General features: G+C 44.9%; 1 protein-coding gene across 5 annotated transcripts in view; it reads left to right on the top strand.

Moving 5' to 3' along the window:
* The window catches only part of SNX14 (sorting nexin 14), an 89,351-nt gene that overhangs the window by 18,919 nt on the left and 52,675 nt on the right, over positions 1-17,757 (top strand). For all 5 annotated transcript variants that reach the window (XM_068149057.1, XM_068149041.1, XM_068149050.1 and 2 more), the window contains exons 6-13: positions 3,508-3,595; positions 8,350-8,434; positions 12,841-12,997; positions 14,184-14,259; positions 15,185-15,229; positions 15,321-15,401; positions 15,548-15,662; positions 16,528-16,683. In XM_068149057.1, the coding sequence (XP_068005158.1) occupies positions 3,508-3,595; positions 8,350-8,434; positions 12,841-12,997; positions 14,184-14,259; positions 15,185-15,229; positions 15,321-15,401; positions 15,548-15,662; positions 16,528-16,683 (803 nt within the window). The remainder of the gene's footprint in view (positions 1-3,507; positions 3,596-8,349; positions 8,435-12,840; positions 12,998-14,183; positions 14,260-15,184; positions 15,230-15,320; positions 15,402-15,547; positions 15,663-16,527; positions 16,684-17,757) is intronic.

Raw genomic sequence — 17,757 nt, 5'->3', positions numbered from 1 at the left:
AGCCAGTACCAGAACAAGAGGACACAGTCTCAGGCTGCGCCAAGGGAGGTTTAGGTTGGAGGTCAGGAGGAAGTTTTACACAGAGAGAGTGATTGCCCACTGGAATGGGCTGCCTGAGGGGGTGGTGCAGTCACCATCACTGGAGGTGTTCAGGAGGAGACTTGATGGGGTGCTTGGTGCCATGGTTTAGTTGATTAGGTGTTGTTGGATGATAGGTTGGACTTCATGATCTTGAAGATCTCTTCTGGTCTGGTCTATTCTATTCTATTCTATTCTATTCTATTCTATTCTATTCTATTCTATTCTATTCTATTCTATTCTATTCTATTCTATAGGTTCCACCTCAACATGAGGAGGAACTTGTCACTGTGAGGGTCTCAGAAGACTTGTAAAGGCTGCTTAGTGACATTGTGGAGTCTCCTTCTCTGGAGACTTTCAAGACCCATCTGGATGCATTCCTGTGCAACCTGTGCTAGATTCTGTGGTCGTGCTCTGGCAGGGGGGGTTGGTCTCAATGAGCTCTGGAGCTGCCTTCCAACCCCTAACATCCTGATTTTTCAACTGTTGTTTCATATACTGATTGTATTTTATTCTAAATGCAAGGAATATTTACACTTACTCTACAGGCAGACCCTCTTACCACCAAATGCTGTGATGGCTTTTCTGTGTGGTCATTAGCTAATGCAGGATGCAGCTTTCTTTGTGGTGTCGTTACTCAGCTGTTGCAATGTGATTGTACCAATATCTTTAGTCATACTCTAATGTGCACCCAGGGAGGTGGTGGAGTCAGCATCTCTGGGTGTGTTCACTCTGGGATTGAACGTGGCACTTGGTGCCATGGTCTAGTCATGAGGTCTGTGGTGACAGGTTGGACTCGATGATCTTTGAGGTCTCTTCCAACCTTGGTGATACTGTGATATATACCAGAATGCTGTTGTATTTTTGCTCTTTCTGTTGCATTTTGTGGGATGCTGTTATGATCTCTTTTCTCATAGAGTTTAGTTGCAGTTTGTGTGTCTAAGACTTTGCATGTTTGTTATTTTCATTCCATTTCCTAAGAAAGTTACAGAGTTCTTTCTGGGGCAAGTTAGAAGGGGTGTGGTTGGAAGGTCAAGAGGGGTTCTCCTCCTCCTCTCCTCTGCACTGGTGAGGCTGCATCTGGAATATTGTTGTCCATTCCTGGGAACCTCAGTTCAAGAAGGACCTCAGGGAACTGCATGAAAGAGTCCAGCGCAGAGCCACAAAAATGATTAAAGGAGTGGAACATCTTCCATATGAGGAGAGACTGAGGGAGCTGGGGCTCTTCAGCTTGGAGAGGAGGAGACTGAGAGGTGACCTCATTCATGTTTATAAAGATGTGCAGGGTCAGTGCCAAGAGGATGGAGCCAGGCTCTGCTGGGTGATGCCCAATGACAGGACAAGGGGCAATGGGTGGAAGTTGAGGCATAGGAAGTTCCATGGAAACGAGGAAAAACTTTTCCACTGTGAGGGTGACAGAACACTGGAACAGGCTGCCCAGGGGGATTGTGGAGTTATTCAAGGCCTGCCTGGATGCATTCCTGTGTGATCTGGTCTAGGTGATCCTGCTCTGGCAGGGGGGTTGGACTGGATGATCTTTCTAGGACGCTTCCAGCCCTTAACATTCTGTGATTTAATGTTTTTATTCCTGATTCAAGTTTATTTTTGCCATGATTTTTCTCTGAACGTGCAGCAGATGGAAACCAACGAGCCATATAGGAAGCTTAGATGATAATCTTGACATAGTGATTTGGCAATCTCTCTGAATTCTTATGTCTTTGTTTCCCATGTTAAACAACTTCAGTTCTGTTCCAAGTAGCTATAGGTTGAGCTTCTTGTTTTGCTGTCTTTGGAACTGGTGGTTTCACGTTTCATGCTACATCAGCAGTACATAAACTTGCATAAAAGAAGTTCTGTCTTTTGTCTTTTTCCTGTGCTATGCTTTCTTTTCACTTCTAGGCCAAATACTATATTTAAAAGAGAATATTATTGTTTTTAATGGCATGTAAGTATTAGAACTTGTTGAAAAAATACCAGTGAATGTTTCCTCTTGAAAGTAGCTGAGCTGAAATACAAGGGATGTACCTGTTTTCATTAAAAGCTGTGTGAGAGGCTACCCATTTTGTATTGAAACTTAAATAAAAGAGGCAAACAAAGCCAGATTAGTACTAAGCCAGAAGAATATTACTTGAATGTTTGGAGTATAGGTCTTGTACTCTGCAATATGGAAACCCCAGTTTTGACTGGCTTAACTGGAGTACGTGCTTGCACTACCCTTAGTACCAAAAGCTTTGCTGATACTAATTAACTTTCACTTCAGGCCACTGAACTAGGAAACATTCATGTATGTGCAGAGGGACCTTGACAGGCTGGACAGATGGACAAAGTCCAAGGGCATGAGATTTAACACATCCAAGTGCTGGGTTCTGCACATCGGCCACAACAACCCCATGCAGTGCTACAGGCTGGGGACAGAGTGGCTGGAGAGCAGCCAGGCAGAGAGGGACCTGGGGTTACTGGTTGCTAGTAGGCTGAACATGAGCCAGCAGTGTGCCCAGGTGTCCAAGAAGGCCAATGGCATCCTGGCCTGTATCAGGAATAGTGTGGCCAGCAGGAGCAGGGAGGTCATTCTGCCCCTGTACACTGCACTGGTTAGGCCACACCTCGAGTCCTGTGTCCAGTTCTGGGCCCCTCAATTTGAGAAAGATGTTGACTTGCTGGAGCGTGTCCAGAGAAGGGCAACAAAGTTGGTGAGAGGTCTGGAGCACAGCCCTGTGAGGAGAGGCTGAGGGAGTTGGGGCTGCTTAGCCTGGAGGAGGCTCAGGGGAGAACTTATTGCTCTCAGGTAGTTGCAGCCAGGTGGGGGTCACTCTCTTCTCCCAGGCAACTAGTAACAGCATGAGAGGACAGAGTCACAAGCTATGCCAGGGGAGGTTTAGGCTGGATGTTAGGAAGGAATTCTTTCCAGAAAGAGTGAATGGCCAGTGGAATGTGCTGCCCAGGGAGGTGGTGGAGTCACCATCCCTGGAAGTGTTTAAAAAGAGACTGGATGAGGCACTTAGTGCCGTGGTTTAGTTGATCAGATAGTGTTGGGTGATCAGTTGGCCTTGACGATCTCGAAGATCTTTTCCAACCTGATTAATTCTGTATTCTGTACAGAACTTTTCACTATATAATCTTTAAAGAAACTCAATCAAAATCATGCAGACAGTGTATTAGAGCAGGAATTGGTATGCAAGTCCAATTTACTGAAATATTTCTGAAGCCATCGTTGTGTGCACAAACATAGTGGGGATGCTGTGTCTCCTACTCAGACAGAAGACAGCTTGCTCTCTGCCCACACTGGGAAGCTTTCATTTCAGTTAATGCCAGCTGAAATGTCACCATGAAATGTTGTTCTTCCAGCTTTCAGTAGTGCCAAATGTATTGTGGCTGGGTTAATATAGATGTACTTCATTTTCTTACGTGACATGCTTTATAACATTGCAGAAATATTACGGACGATGAATCCTCTGTGGATGAGCTCAGAGGCACGCTGCGGTTCTTTGCGTCTGTCTTAGTTCGGAGAATTCACAAGGTAAGGTGACTTAAATGATGTTGGTTTGCTGTCAGAAGTCTCTGATATCTGTATCAGGAACAGTGTGGCCAACAGGAGCAGGGAGGTCATTCTGCCCCTGTACACTGCACTGGTTAGGCCACACCTCAAGTCCTGTGTCCAGTTCTGGGCCCCTCAGTTTAGGAAGGATGTTGGCTTGCTGGAACATGGCCAGAGAAAGGTAACTAAGTTGATGAGGGGTTTGGAACACAAGCTCTATGAGTAGAGACTGAGGGAGCTGGGGTTGCTTAGCCTGAAGAGGAGGAGGCTCTGGGGCGACTTTATTGCTGTCTACAACTACCTGAAGGGAGGTAGTAGCCAGGAGGGGATTGGTCTCTTCACCTGGGCAACCAGCACCAGAACAAAAGGACACAGTCACAAGCTGCTCCAGGGGAGGTTTAGACTGGATGTTAGGAAGAAATTCTTCATTGATAGAGAGATTGCCCTTTGGAATCAGCTGCCCAGGGATGTGGTGGAGTTGCTATCATTGGGGGTGTTTAGAAGGAGACTTGATGGGGTGCTTGGTGCCATGGTTTAATTGATTAGATAGTGTTGGATGATGGGTTGGGCGTGATGATCTTGAAGGTCTCTTCCAACCTGGTCTGGTCTATTCTATTCTGTTCTGTTCTATACCCATCTGTGGTGAGTTCTTTAACCTTCTTTTGTTTTAGTAGTGACTCTAAAGCCAGTTTTACAGAGAGTATAGGCAGTTTCCACCTAAGCTCCTTCTTTGTGTTTTCCATTTTCTCCTTCCGGAGCTTGTCTCATTCCTGGTTATAAACCACCCTTGAAGATTCATCTTTGCAAATGTTGAACAGCAGGCTGGATATGGGTATTTGGTTTGGCTGAGCTGGAGTTAGTTCTCCCCAGAGCATCTTTCTGGTGCTATGTTTTGCAGTGCTGTAGCTGGGTGTTGATAACACCCCAGTGTTTTGGCTACTGCTGAGCCAAGAACCAAGGCTTTGCTTTTTCAGCATTTCCCCACCCCAAGAGCATGCTCAGAGATGAGCAAGATCATGGGAGGGGAAACAGCCAGGCCAGCTGACCCAAACTGACCAAAGGGGTATCCCATGTCATATGATGTCAGCTCAGATATATAAGCAAAGTGAAAGAAGGAATTGTGGGCACACTGATTGATGGCATCTGTCCTCTGGAGCAGCCGCTACACATATTGAAGCCCTGCTTCCTGGGAGTGACCAAACCATCATCTGGCTTGGTGGGAAGTTTGCTTGTGCTTCCACATGCAGCCTCTGCTTTTGCTTCACAGTATCAAAATAGCTTCTACCTTATTACAGGTCTTTTGTTATATTCTCCCCTCTCCCCTGTCCATCTAAGAAGGGGAGTGATACAGAGCAGCTTTAGGGGGTAGCTGGCTCCCAGCCAGGGCCAAACCACCATAATATAGCATTGAGCAATATGATCTAGTGAAAGATGTCTGCCTATGGCATGGGGGTTGCACTAGGTCATCTTTGAGAGTCCCCTGCAACCATTCTGTCATTCCATGGTTCTCACACTTGTTTATTTTTTTATACCAGTGCAAGGCATTATTTAAACCATGGAATAATCTTCAGTCTGTCTTTTGCTGACTGAACCCAAGTGGAAACAATTTTGTGAGTTACTGAAAGAAACTACTGGAAATGAGTTAGTAATGTACCTGTCTCACAGCTTCTGCTTGCTTGACTTGTTTAAATGCAGACAACATCCTTGCATTGTCTGTAAAGTACAGACTGCCACTAAGTGAGTAACTCACCACAAGAGTTAAAACAAGCATGGTTCTTACACTGAGGAAACAGAGTAAAGGTTCAAAGTCTATGTTCCCTGTGTTCAATATATTAGCACATAGACTCTCTTTTCTGGTGAAGTGCTTCAAGCCTGTTGTACAGGAACTGCTCTAACTTTCTGGCTCTTCTAAGCAAGAAGAGCTGCTAACTCAGTTTCCAGATTTATGCAGTGCTGGCCCCCTCTGCTGGAGCAGCTACCATATGTGTGCCTCTTTATCCCCTCCTTAGCAACAGTGATATTTCCAGAGCTACAAGTTGGACACTTACTCTGTCATGACTGATTAACAGCCTGATTTTTTCCTAGTTGTATATCAAATCCAGATGACTTTCTTGTTTACTCCAACCCAGGCATGTTGCTTTTTGCAGTGAACATTAAGAAATGTGCATGAAGCGCAGACATTAAGTGGAGGTGTGGAAGTGGAGGAAACCTTTCAACATGAAAATCTAGGGCAAGGTCTTAGGATTTAATTTGGAGTAAATACATGCAGGTTTTAGTTGCATTTTTTTGTAGGTACATTGTTGATTCAGAAAACTCTATCGATCACTTAATAAGGTGTTAATCATGCTATCAACTATAGCATCTTTATGCAGGGTATTAATTTCCCATATCTGCCTTAGACAGTTATGAAGTGAATGCAGTATCTTCAGTTTAGTAGACAATGCAGATGGCAAAACCTCAAGGTGCATACACCAGGATGGATACAGCCCTGATAACCTTAATCTGAGCCTACTTTGAGCAAGAGGTTGTGCTAAGACACCCAGAGGTCCATTTGTGCCTGAATTCATGTATAATTCTCCTTTAATTTTCACAGCCCTCAAAGAATGGAATAGAATGGAATGGAGTAGAATGGAATGGAATGGAGTAGAATGGAATGGAATGGAGTAGAATGGAATGGAATGGAGTAGAATGGAATAGAATGGAGTAGAATGGAATGGAATGGAGTAGAATAGAATGGAATGGAGTGGAATAGAATAGAATAGAATAGAATAGAATAGAATAGAATAGAATAGAATAGAATAGAATAGAATAGAATAGAATAGAATAGAATAGAATAGAATAGAATAGAATAGAATAGAATTAACCAGGTTGGAAAAGACCTTCGAGATCATCAGGTCCAACCTGTCATCCAACACCACCCAATCAACTAAACCATGAAAGCATAAATGCAGGACTCTGATACAGTCCTTGATTAAACAATAGAATCACAGTATCATTAAGGTTGGAAAAGACCTTTAAGATTGTTATTATTAAGATTATTATTATTATTAAGATTAATGCTGCCTACAACTACCTGAAGGGAGGTTGTAGCCAGGTGGGGGTCGGTCTCTTCTCCCAGGCAACCAGCACCAGAACAAGAGGACAAAGTCACAAGCTGCACCTGGGGAAGTTTAGGCTGGATGTTAGGAAGAGATTCTTCATAGAAATAGAGATTGACCGTTGGAATGTGCTGCCCAGGGAGGTGGTGGAGTCACCATCACTGGAGGTGTTTAGGAAGAGACTGAATGAGGCACTTAGTGCCATGGTTTAGTTGATTAGATAGTGTTGGATGATAGGTTGGACTCGATGATCTCAAAGGTCTCTTCCAACCTGGTTAGTTCTCTTCTCTTCTCTTCCTCTCCTCTCTCCTCTCCTCTCCTCTCCTCTCCTCTCCTCTCCTCTCCCTCTCTCCTCTCCTCTCCTCTCCTCTCCTCTCCTCTCCTCTCCTCTCCTCTCCTCTCCTCTCCTCTCCTCTCCTCTCCTCTCCTCTCCTCTCCTCTCCTCTCCTCCTCCTCTCCTCTCCTCTCCTCTCTCCTCTCTCCTCTCTCCTCTCTCCTCTCTCCTCTCTCCTCTCTCCTCTCTCCTCTCTCCTCTCTCCTCTCTCCTCTCTCCTCTCTCCTCTCTCCTCTCTCCTCTCTCCTCTCTCCTCTCTCCTCTCTCCTCTCTCCTCTCTCCTCTCTCCTCTCTCCTCTCTCCTCTCTCCTCTCTCCTCTCTCCTCTCTCCTCTCTCCTCTCTCCTCTCTCCTCTCTCCTCTCTCCTCTCTCCTCTCTCCTCTCTCCTCTCTCCTCTCTCCTCTCTCCTCTCTCTTCTCTTCTCATTCAGGAACTCAGATTTTCTTATGGTTCTGCTGTCCCCTGAGCTGGGACATTTTTTCATACATGAAGAGGAAGGCTTTGCTTTGTGTTTAGTCCTTGTGGACATGTTTGCTGAAGGTTAAGGTATACAGGCGCCAGAAGCAGAGCATAGCTAGCTTGCTTTTGGTGGTGGTCAATCTTCATGTAGAATTGGGCTTTGTATACTGTGACTCAGAAGTCAGATTATGTTATTGTAACTACTGCAATGGAAGAATCATGGTGGGAACAAGTTCATGATAAGTGTGTTAACAACATTGTTCATGGCATTTAGTTCTATGTGATGTTGTATGTGTTGCCCAGGAGAGTGAGCACTGCTAGAGCATCAGTTCATCTGGGGAGTTCATGGGTTGTTTCTTAAGTGTTCATTTTATGGCTAGAAAGGGAGCATATAAACAAATTACAGAATCACAGAATAGTCAGAGTTGGAAAGGACCTCAAAGATTATCCAGTTTCAACCCCTCTGCTGTGGGCAGGGACACCTCATGCTAGATCAGGTTGCTCAGACCCACATCCTGGCATTAGAAACCTCCAGGACTGGGGCTTCTACCAGCTCCCTGGGCAACCTGTTCCAGTGTCTCACCACCCTCCTGATAAAGAACATTTTCTTAATACCCAATCTGAATCTACCCACATCTAGTTTTGCTCCATTCCCCCTAGTCCTATCACTATCTGACACCCCAGAAGGTCCCTCCCCAGCTTTCTTGTAGGCTCCCTTCAGATACCGGAAGGCCACAATAAGGTTTCCTTGGAGCCTTCTCTTCTCTATTAAGATGTTTGATACTTGTTGTCTGTAATAAACCTGCAGGAAAACAACCTTGAACAATTCTGATTTTGTTCTGTAGGTGGATATTCCAACTATTGTAACAAAGAAAATGCTCAAGGCAGCAATGAAACACATCGAAGTGATAGCCAAGGCCCGGCAGAAAGGTAATGCAAAGACAGTGTGCTGTCAGTTTCAAAGGACAAGTGTAAATGGTTTCTTTTTGCATGTTTGTTATTTATTTGCTGAGTATTTGAATCCTTACTGCCTTCCCTTGAAACAAAAAAATGACTCTCCTTTTGCATTTTCCTTCTGGAGGCTGCAGAGACAAATAGGGAAAAAAAACTGTTGTACAAGTAGCCTCTTGGTTTTGATCTTTGTTTCCTCACCTTGCAAATACTGAACTTCTTTCTCTGTGTGGTAAACAAGAATGTGGAGTTTTTTTTCAATCTCTTCAGAGCAATCAAGATCTTGAAGTTTTTCTCCTGCATTTCAAATGAGAATTATAAGAAGGACATCAAGACACTTGAACGTGTCCAGAGAAGGGCAATGAGGCTGGGGAGAGGCCTTGAGCACAGCCCTATGAGGAGAGGCTGAGGGAGCTGGGGTTGCTTAGCCTGGAGAAGAGGACGCTCAGGGGTGACCTCATTGCTCTCTACAACTGCCTGAAAGGTGGTTGTAGCCAGGTGGGGGTTGGTCTCTTCTCCCAGGCAACCAGCACCAGAACGAGAGGACACAGTCTCAAGCTGTGCCAGGGGAAGTTTAGGCTTGAGGTGAGGAGAAAGTTCTTCACTGAGAGAGTCATTTGTCATTGGGATGGGCTGCCCAGGGAGGTGGTGGAGTTGCCATCCCTGGAGGTGTTCAAGAGGGGATTGGATGTGGCACTTGGTGCCATGGCCTAGTCATGAGGTCTGTGGTGAGAGGTTGGACTTGATGATCTCTGAGGTCTCTTCCAAGCTTAGTGATACTGTGATTATAAATGGAAGGATTTGCATGTCCGTGCATTGTACTGTAACTCTTATTAGCTAGAGTAGTCTGCACATGAGCATGAGCAGTTGGTGGAGTTGTTCAATATGTTGAAAAGTTAAGCTTGTGTTTATATACATATAATATATATATCAATTTTAGAAGGACATTGAAACACTTGAAATTGTCCAGAGAAGGGCAACAAAGCTGGGGAGGGGTTTGGAGCACAGCCCTGTGAGGAGCGGCTGAGGGAGCTGGGGGTGTTTAGCCTGGAGAAGAGAAGGTTCAGGGGAGACCTTATTGCTCTCTGCAACTGCCTGAGAGGAGGTTGTGGATAGGTGGGGGTTGGTCTCTTCTCCAAGGCAACCAACACCAGAAGAAGAGGACACAGTCTCAAGGTGTACTGGGGGAGGTTTGGGCTGGAGGTGAGGAGAAAGTTCTTCCCAGAAAGAGTAATTGGCCATTGGAATGTGCTGCCCAGGGAGGTGGTGGAGTCACCATCCCTGGAGGTGTTCAAGAGGGGATTGGACGTGGCAGTTGAAGCCATGGCTTAGTTAGTCATGAGGTGTTGAGTGACAGGTTGGACTTGATGATCTCTGAGGTCTTTTCCAACCTTATTGATTGTATGAAATACAATTCTATGATTCTATAAGCCAGGGAGAGACTTTAAGCAGTAACATACTTGATTATTACCCAATTAAAACTATCTTCACAAGCCTAATGTAAAAACTATATCAGCTGCACGTGGAGAATAGAACACTTGCTTCTGGAATATAGTTATCTTTATTTTTCTCATTGGCTGTGTTCCACAGGGCTGTATCTCCTAAATGTGGTTTCTTTCAACATTTAAGGAGAGATGTTTACTTTCCCCAGAGTCATGAACTTTCCTCCCTTCCCTCAAAACATCTGCATGATAAGCCATAAATACTCGCCATTGGTCCTGCGAGTAGTGGGTGTGAGGAACACGGATAATTAGACATAGTGTGAGCACATTAGATGTTTTTCATGGCACAAGGACAATTTCAAGATACTAGGTTATCTTACATGGCTGTGTATGCCAAATCTCATACTTCTTTTGTTTGCTGCCAGTGGAAACTTTCCTTAGCAGAAATCAGAGCGCTCGAGGTAAAATGTACAGCATTGAAAAACACAGCCATTTTCTGCTGACTTTTAAGGGAGACTTGTTTCTTGAGGACTCATGTGAAGCAACAGCTGAAAATTACTTGCTAGTAAATGATGCTAAACCAGCCACGTGTAACGTGGTTCAGAGGCAGCTTTCAGGCTGGTAGTTGAGCTTGGCTTACTTTCTATATCCCTTTTCGTAGAATCATAAAATCAATAAGGTTGGAAAAGACCTCAAAGATCAGCAAGTCCAACCTGTCACCCAGGATCTCATGACTACTGAACCATGGCTTCAAGTGCAATATCCAATCCCCTTTTGAACACCTCCAGGGATGGTGACTCCACCATTTCTCTGGGCAGCCCGTTCAATGGCTAACTGCTCTCTCTGTGAAGAACTTTCTCCTCACCTCGAGCCTAAACTTCCCCTGGCGCAGCTTGAGACTCCATCACCTCCCTGGACAGCCAATTTCAATGGCCAATCTCTCTTTCTGTGATGAATTTCTTCCTAACATCTGTCCTAAACCTCCCCTGGTGCAGCTTGAGACTGTGTCCTCTTGTTCTGGTGCTGATTGCCTGGGAGAAGAGACCAACCCCCATCTGGCTACAATCTCCCTTCAGGTAGTTGTGGACAGCAATAGTAAGGTCCCCCCTGAGCCTCCTCTTCTCCAGGCTAAACAATCCCAGCTCCCTCAGCCTCTCCTCATAGGGCTTGTGCTCAAGGCCTCTCCCCAGCCTTGTTGCCCTTCTCTGGACACGTTCAAGAGTCTCAATGTCCTTCTTAAATTGAGGGGCCCAGAACTAGACACAGTACTCAAGGTGTGGGAGTGTTATGTTTTTAAGACCACAGATATAAAAAAAGTCCTCCAAAGGCCAGACAGTCTAGGGGGTGGACACAGGATATTCCAATTACTTGTTATTTCATCTCATCATCCTGCAGTCTCTTTATAGACAGACATCACAGTCTGTTCTCCCTCCATTGTCCCTCCTCTCTGCTCCCCTCCAATGTGGCAGCTCTTATCTCTGTGGTAGCATGAGGGAGTTTTGGGCCTTTTGCAACCTTGGGCAAACTAATGCCTTGCTATGAAATTTCAGTCTAATGTGGAGGGACATTGAGGCCTGATCAAGGCGTGGTGCATCCAGCCTGGGGGGATATTGAGGCCTGATAGAACTGTCCTGGGTGGGGGGGAGACAGAGTTTGGCCAGCTCCTGGGCTGGCTGGGGCTAAGTGTGGGGGCCAGTTTTGAAGGTTTTGGCTTGGTAGTCCTAGGTGGGCCTAATTTGTCTATATATTCCTCTTTATCCTGAGTACCTGTTGTAGTTCCTGTATATATTTGTAAATAACATTCATATTTAACCTCCAATTCCCTGCAAGTGTTTTTATTTTACAACCTGGGGGGGAAAATACCTTTCTGTCCTGTTGCCCTGGGCAGCTTGTGGCTCGCATGTGGGCAGGGAGCATTTCCTTTTTCCCTTCTCTTCTTATTCTTGTATCTCTTAGTAATCTGTCACTACTTGCACAGACACCTCCATGAGTTATTACCTGTCCTTGCTAGGGAGCTCATTCCTCCTCTCTGCCTTTACTGACATCAACTAGACAGTTTTATCAGGCAATATACATTCCCTCATTACCCATATCAGTTGATAGCACTCGTGGTTTCCTGGTTGCAAAGGTTGCTTCTGTACTAACATTCAGTGTGCTGGAAACAAACTGAAACCTTCTGGATCACAGGTATGTATTAGGTAGACAATGTGTGCCTGGCATGGCTCTTGGCATGAGGCTGTGCCAGGTTGCTAGAGCAGCTAGCTAGCTGTGATTTATTACAGCTCATTTCCTGCTTTTCAAGTGGTTTGAAAGAGTATAACTTTATTGCTTCTAATTAATACATGTAGTTTTTAATCTGATAAAGCAGATATTCATTCAACCCCATACAGCTACTTACAGCATTCTTGCAGATCCTCATCCTGGCTTTGATTTGATTTGTGCTGTGTTTGAATTACATACTTCACCATGGTTTGTTGGGTTTTGTTAATGTTCTAAGCAGGAAACAGATCTAACAGGCTTGGATAACAATTTAAGTTGATTTCAAATTGAGTTGTAGACAAGTCAATAGGTAGAAGAATGATAAATGGGAGACTCTGAAGGAGGTGAGGAAAAAAAGCAAGTAGAGGAAGACTTTGGGCAATGCAGGGTTTTAGAAGAATCAAGATGTTGAGTTCTTTGACAATTAGATATGAGAAAACATTCTGGAAGTCATGCATGCTGCAGTTGTTTGGTGAAGGAATTCCTGGTGCAGTGTGAGGTTTAATTTTCACATAGCCAGCCTTCAAAGTCTAAGCCAAGGTTCTCTGGTGGAGTTTCAACGTTGTATGCTTTTGGCAGTTGTGTATGTACTGGAAGTATGAACTTTTTAGCTTAAATGAGAAGGCTCTCATTTCACAATAAGAAAAAGCTGAAATAACACATAATGCCTCTTTTTAATTGCAGTAAAAAATGCAGAATTTTTACAGCAAGCTGCTCTGGAGGAATATGGACCAGAGCTCCACGTTGCCTTGAGAAGCCGAAGAGATGAACTTCACTACTTAAGAAAACTTACTGAGCTTCTTTTTCCTTATATTTTACCCCCAAAGTCAACAGAGTGCAGGTACAGAAATTGTTTGGAGTTGCATTCTTTAATGTACCTCCATGCTGTTGTAGCACAATAATTTGGGGGAGTGAAAGTATAAACTGCAGAGTCACCCTCTTCATCTCTCCTCCTTATCCCCTTTTGTATGAGATGGGTTTAGTTTTGTTTGTGGTTTTTTTTTTATTAGTCTTAAAATATTGTAGCATTAAGGTGTTACTATATAATGAAATATTACAGGCTGGACAGATGGGCAGAGTCCAACAGGATGGCATTCAACAAGTCCAAGTGCCGGGTGCTGCATTTTGGCCACAACAACCCCATGCAGTGCTACAGGCTGGGGTCGGAGTGGCTGGAGAGCAGCCAGGCAGAAAGGGACCTGGGGGTACTAGTGGATAGTAGGCTGAACATGAGCCAGCAGTGTGCCCAGGTAGCCAAGAAGGCCAATGGCATCCTGGCCTGCATCAGGAACAGTGTGGCCAGCAGGAGCAGGGAAGTCATTGTGCCCCTGTGCTCAGCACTGGTTAGGCCACACCTCAAGTACTGTGTCCAGTTCTGGGCCCCTCAGTTTAAGAAGGACATTGAGACTCTTGAACATGTTCAGAGAAGGGCAACGAGGCTGGGGAGAGGCCTCAAGCACAAGTCCTGTGAGGAGAGGCTGAGGGAGCTGGGATTGTTTAGCCTGGAGAAGAGGAGGCTCCAGGGAGACCTTATTGCTGTCTACAACTACCTGAAAGGAGGTTGTGGATAGGTGGGGGTTGGTCTCTTTTCCCAGGCAGTCAGCACCAGAACAAGAGGACACAGTCTCAAACTGTACCAGGGGAGGTTTAGGCTCGAGGTAAGGAGAAAGTTCTTCCCAGATAGAGTTGTTAGCCATTGGAATGTGCTGCCCAGGGAGGTGGTGGAGTCACTGTCCCTGGAGGTGTTCAAGAGGGGGTTGGATGTGGCACTTGGTGCCATGGTTTAGTAGTCATGAGGTGTTGGGTGACAGGTTGGACTTGATGATCTTTGAGGTTTCTTCCAACCTTGTTGATTCTATGATTCTATGAAATTATTAACTGCTAAATTATTACATGCTAAACTATTTCCCAGTATAAAAGATGAAGGCATTGGAAACTTCACTTCAAAAATTATGTAATGTCATTTTGATTCTGATAATGTTTTAATTTTCTGGGGTTTTAATTAATTTTCTTCTTTTTTTGTCCAGATCCCTGGCTCTTCTGATAAGAGAGATTCTGCCTGGTTCTGTTTTTCTTCCCTCCATGGATTTCTTAGCTGATCCTGTAAGACTTACCACACAGGAATAATCTTCAATTATTCAGCATTGCTTTCGTTCTGTGTAGTGTGATGTGGTAAAGCAGATGATTAGCTGCTTGCACATTTTGACTGGGTAAAAGAAAAAGAAATCTTGTGACCAATTTATTATTACTATTGATGTAATAATAATAATAATAGCTGTATTTGCATTCTCTATTAAGAATGTATTTTTAATTAAAGACTAGATTTCCTGTTAAATGGGAGAAAGCTGTGCTAGTAGAAACATATTCAAGCTGCTATTGCTACATTAGAGCAAGGGCTCAGGTCCTTGAATTCTATCTGCATGTCTTTTTATAGCAGTCTAAGTGACCAAGCCTGTTTTGTAGCTGCTGGAGTGTGTCCAGAGAAGGGCAACAAAGTTGGTGAGGGGCTTGGAACACAAGCCCTATGAGGAGAGGCTGAGGGAGCTGGGACTGCTTAGCCTGGAGAAAAGGACACTCAGGGCTGACCTTATTGCTCTCTACGACTATTTTTAGGGAGGTTGTAGACAGGCAGAGGTTGGTCTCTTCTCCCAGGCAACCAGCACCAGAACAAGAGGACACAGTCTCAGGCTGCACCAGGGGAGATTTAGGCTGGAGGTTAGGAGAAAGTTCTACACAGAGAGAGTGATTGCCCATTGGAATGGGCTGCCCAGGGAGGTGGTGGAGTCACCATCATTGGAGGTGTTCAGGAGGAGACTGGATGGGGTGCTTGGTGCCATGGTTTAGTTGATTAGGTGGTGTTGGATGGTAGGTTGGACTTGATGATCTTGAATGTCTCTTCCAACCTGGTCTATTCTATTCTGTTCTGTTCTACTCACAGGTTTAAACCTGGGCATAACACATAGTTGTGAAATTACCTCTAATTTATTGAGCTTCTTTAGAATTAATTTTGTGTTGTGTATCCTTTCAGGACACTGTCAACCATTTGCTGCTGATCTTCATTGACGATAGCCCTGTGAGTACTGGCAAAGTGCAAATAGTTGCAGTTTGTTCACCCACTTAAGGAGACTTTCTTACCCAATTGCCTCTTACCACTTTTTGTGCAGCCTGAGAAAGCAACTGAACCTACTTCATCACTGGTTCCATTCCTTCAGAAATTCGCAGAGCCAAGAAATAAAAAACCATCTGTAAGCAAAGACAAATTTTATGTCCTTCCCTGTTCTGACTAAGTTTCTTACTTTACCTGCTGCCCTTTTTTTGGTGCAATTCTTGGCATTATTTGTGGACCAAATAAAAGTTTGCAGGTTGGATGACTGCATTTTTACCTGCTCAGGTACTGAAACTGGAGCTAAAGGAGATCAGAGATCAGCAAGACCTTTTGTTTCGGTTTATGAACTTCTTGAAGCAGGAAGGGGCAGTCCATGTGCTGCAGTTCTGCTTGACTGTAGGTAAGATTGCATACTTGGGCTGAGGTATGTTTAATGATTTGTTTGTTAATTGAAAAATGAGTTAATGTGACCGGTTGAGGCTGTCCCCTTAAGAATATGGTGGTCGGATGTTGGTAAACGAAAAGACGGATCTAAACTAATTTCATTGGTAGATTGGGAGGAAGCACCTTCTGAACTGGGAGTGCAGCAGAGTTTCCTGGGAATTCCTGCACTTTTCCAGTCAGTCTGTCTTCCCCCTTCTTCGGTAGCAGCAACTAGCTGTTCCTGGGCTTTTGGCCAAGGCTTGACCTTGAAACTGATAAGCTGCAAGGCCTGTATTAACTGCTTTCCAATTAACACATAACTGCTTCTAACTTTTTCCTCTTTTCTCTCTTTTCTAACCCTCTCTGGGGAAAGGGGGAGAGAGAAGGGGGAGCAGAGGTGGGGAACCCCCTCAGCAGAGGGGGGAACTCTCATTTCTGTGCTACTTTGTTGTATATTTCTGTATATACTGTAAATATTGTAAATTTTGTATATATTTCCCTGCGTTTCCCTGCTTTGTAAATATACAGCACCCATTGCTTTGCTAATTCAGCTGTGAGTTTTTTTTTCCTTTCCCCTCAATTTTCTTTCCCTTTACTTTACAGGGGGGAGGGAGGAGGCTTTTTGGCCTTACCCTTCCAACCCTACGACAGTTAAACACTACCTTATTCTTCCCTTCTTTCTGGTCAGTGGTCATGAGGTCTTGGGTGACAGGTTGGACTTGATGATCTTTGAGGTCTCTTCCAACCTTATTGATTCTATGATTCTGTAAGTTGATGCTAGAGCTTGCCTCAAGATGATGTTTGCCAAGTTGATCAACAAATGCAATTTCTTTACTTCTCAGAGGAATTCAACGACCGAATTTTGCGACCAGAGCTGTCAGATGCAGAAAAGATGTCTCTTCATGAGGAAGTACAGAAGATTTACAAAACTTACTGTTTGGATGAAAGCATTGACAAGATTAGATTTGACCCCTTTATTGTGGAAGAGATTCAAAAAAGTAAGTTTGAATTTGTGGCATGGGCTTAAGGCACTGGGATGTCTTAAACCATAGAGTGCAGACCTCCTGCTATCTCTTTATAAGCTGGCTGTACGGCCAGCTTTTTCTCTTTTCTCCTTTCTCTCTGCTCCTGGGAATGTGTGAGCTTTTATAATAATAATAATAATAATAAACCAGGTTGGAAGAGACCTTCAAGATCATTGCATCCAACCCATCAACCAATCCAACTCACCTAATCAACTAAACCATGGCACCAAGCACCCCATCAAGTCTCCTCCTGAACACCTCCAATGATGGTGACTCCACCACCTCCCTGGGCAGCCCATTCCAATGGGCAATCACTCTCTCTGTATAGAACTTCTTCCTAACCTCCAGCCTAAACCTCCCCTGGCACAGCCTGAGACTGTGTCCTCTTGTTCTGGTACTGGCTGCCTGGGAGAAGAGACCAACCTCTGCCTGTCTACAACCTCCCTTCAGGTAGTTGCAGAGAGCAAGAAGGTCACCCCTGAGTCTCCTTCACTCCAGGCTAAGCAACCCCAGCTCCCTCAGTCTCTCCTCATAGGGCTTGTGTTCCAAACCCCTCACCAACTTTGTTGCCCTTTTCTGGACTCGTTCCAGCAAATCAACCTCCTTCCTGAACTGAGGGGCCCAGAACTGGACACAGTACTCGAGGTGTGGCCTAACCAGTGCAGTGTACAGGGGCAGAATGACCTCCCTGCTCCTGCTGGCCACACTGTTCCTGATGCAGGCCAGGATGCCATTGGCCTTCTTGGCTGCCTGGGCACACTGCAGGCTCATGTTCAGTACCCCTAGGTCCTTCTCTACCTGGCCACGCTCCAGCCACTCTGACCCCAGCCTGTAGCTCTGCATGGGGTTGTTGTGGCCAATGTGCAGAACCCGGCACTTGGATGTGTTCAATCTCATGCCCTTGGATTCTGCCCATCTGTCCAGCCTGTTGAGGTCCCTCTGCAGAACCTCTCTACCCTCCAGTAGATCAACTCCTGCCCCCAGCTTGGTGTCGTCTGCAAATTTACTGATGATGGACTCAATGCCCTCATCCAGATCATCAACAAA

The sequence above is a fragment of the Melanerpes formicivorus genome, unplaced genomic scaffold (assembly GCF_026170545.1).
Source record: "Melanerpes formicivorus ecotype bairdi unplaced genomic scaffold, bMelFor1.0.p_v2 SCAF_2, whole genome shotgun sequence".
NCBI classification, from domain to species: Eukaryota; Metazoa; Chordata; class Aves; order Piciformes; family Picidae; genus Melanerpes; species Melanerpes formicivorus.
Note: the sequence above shows the minus strand (reverse complement) of the source record. Positions and strands in the feature narration are given on the sequence as shown.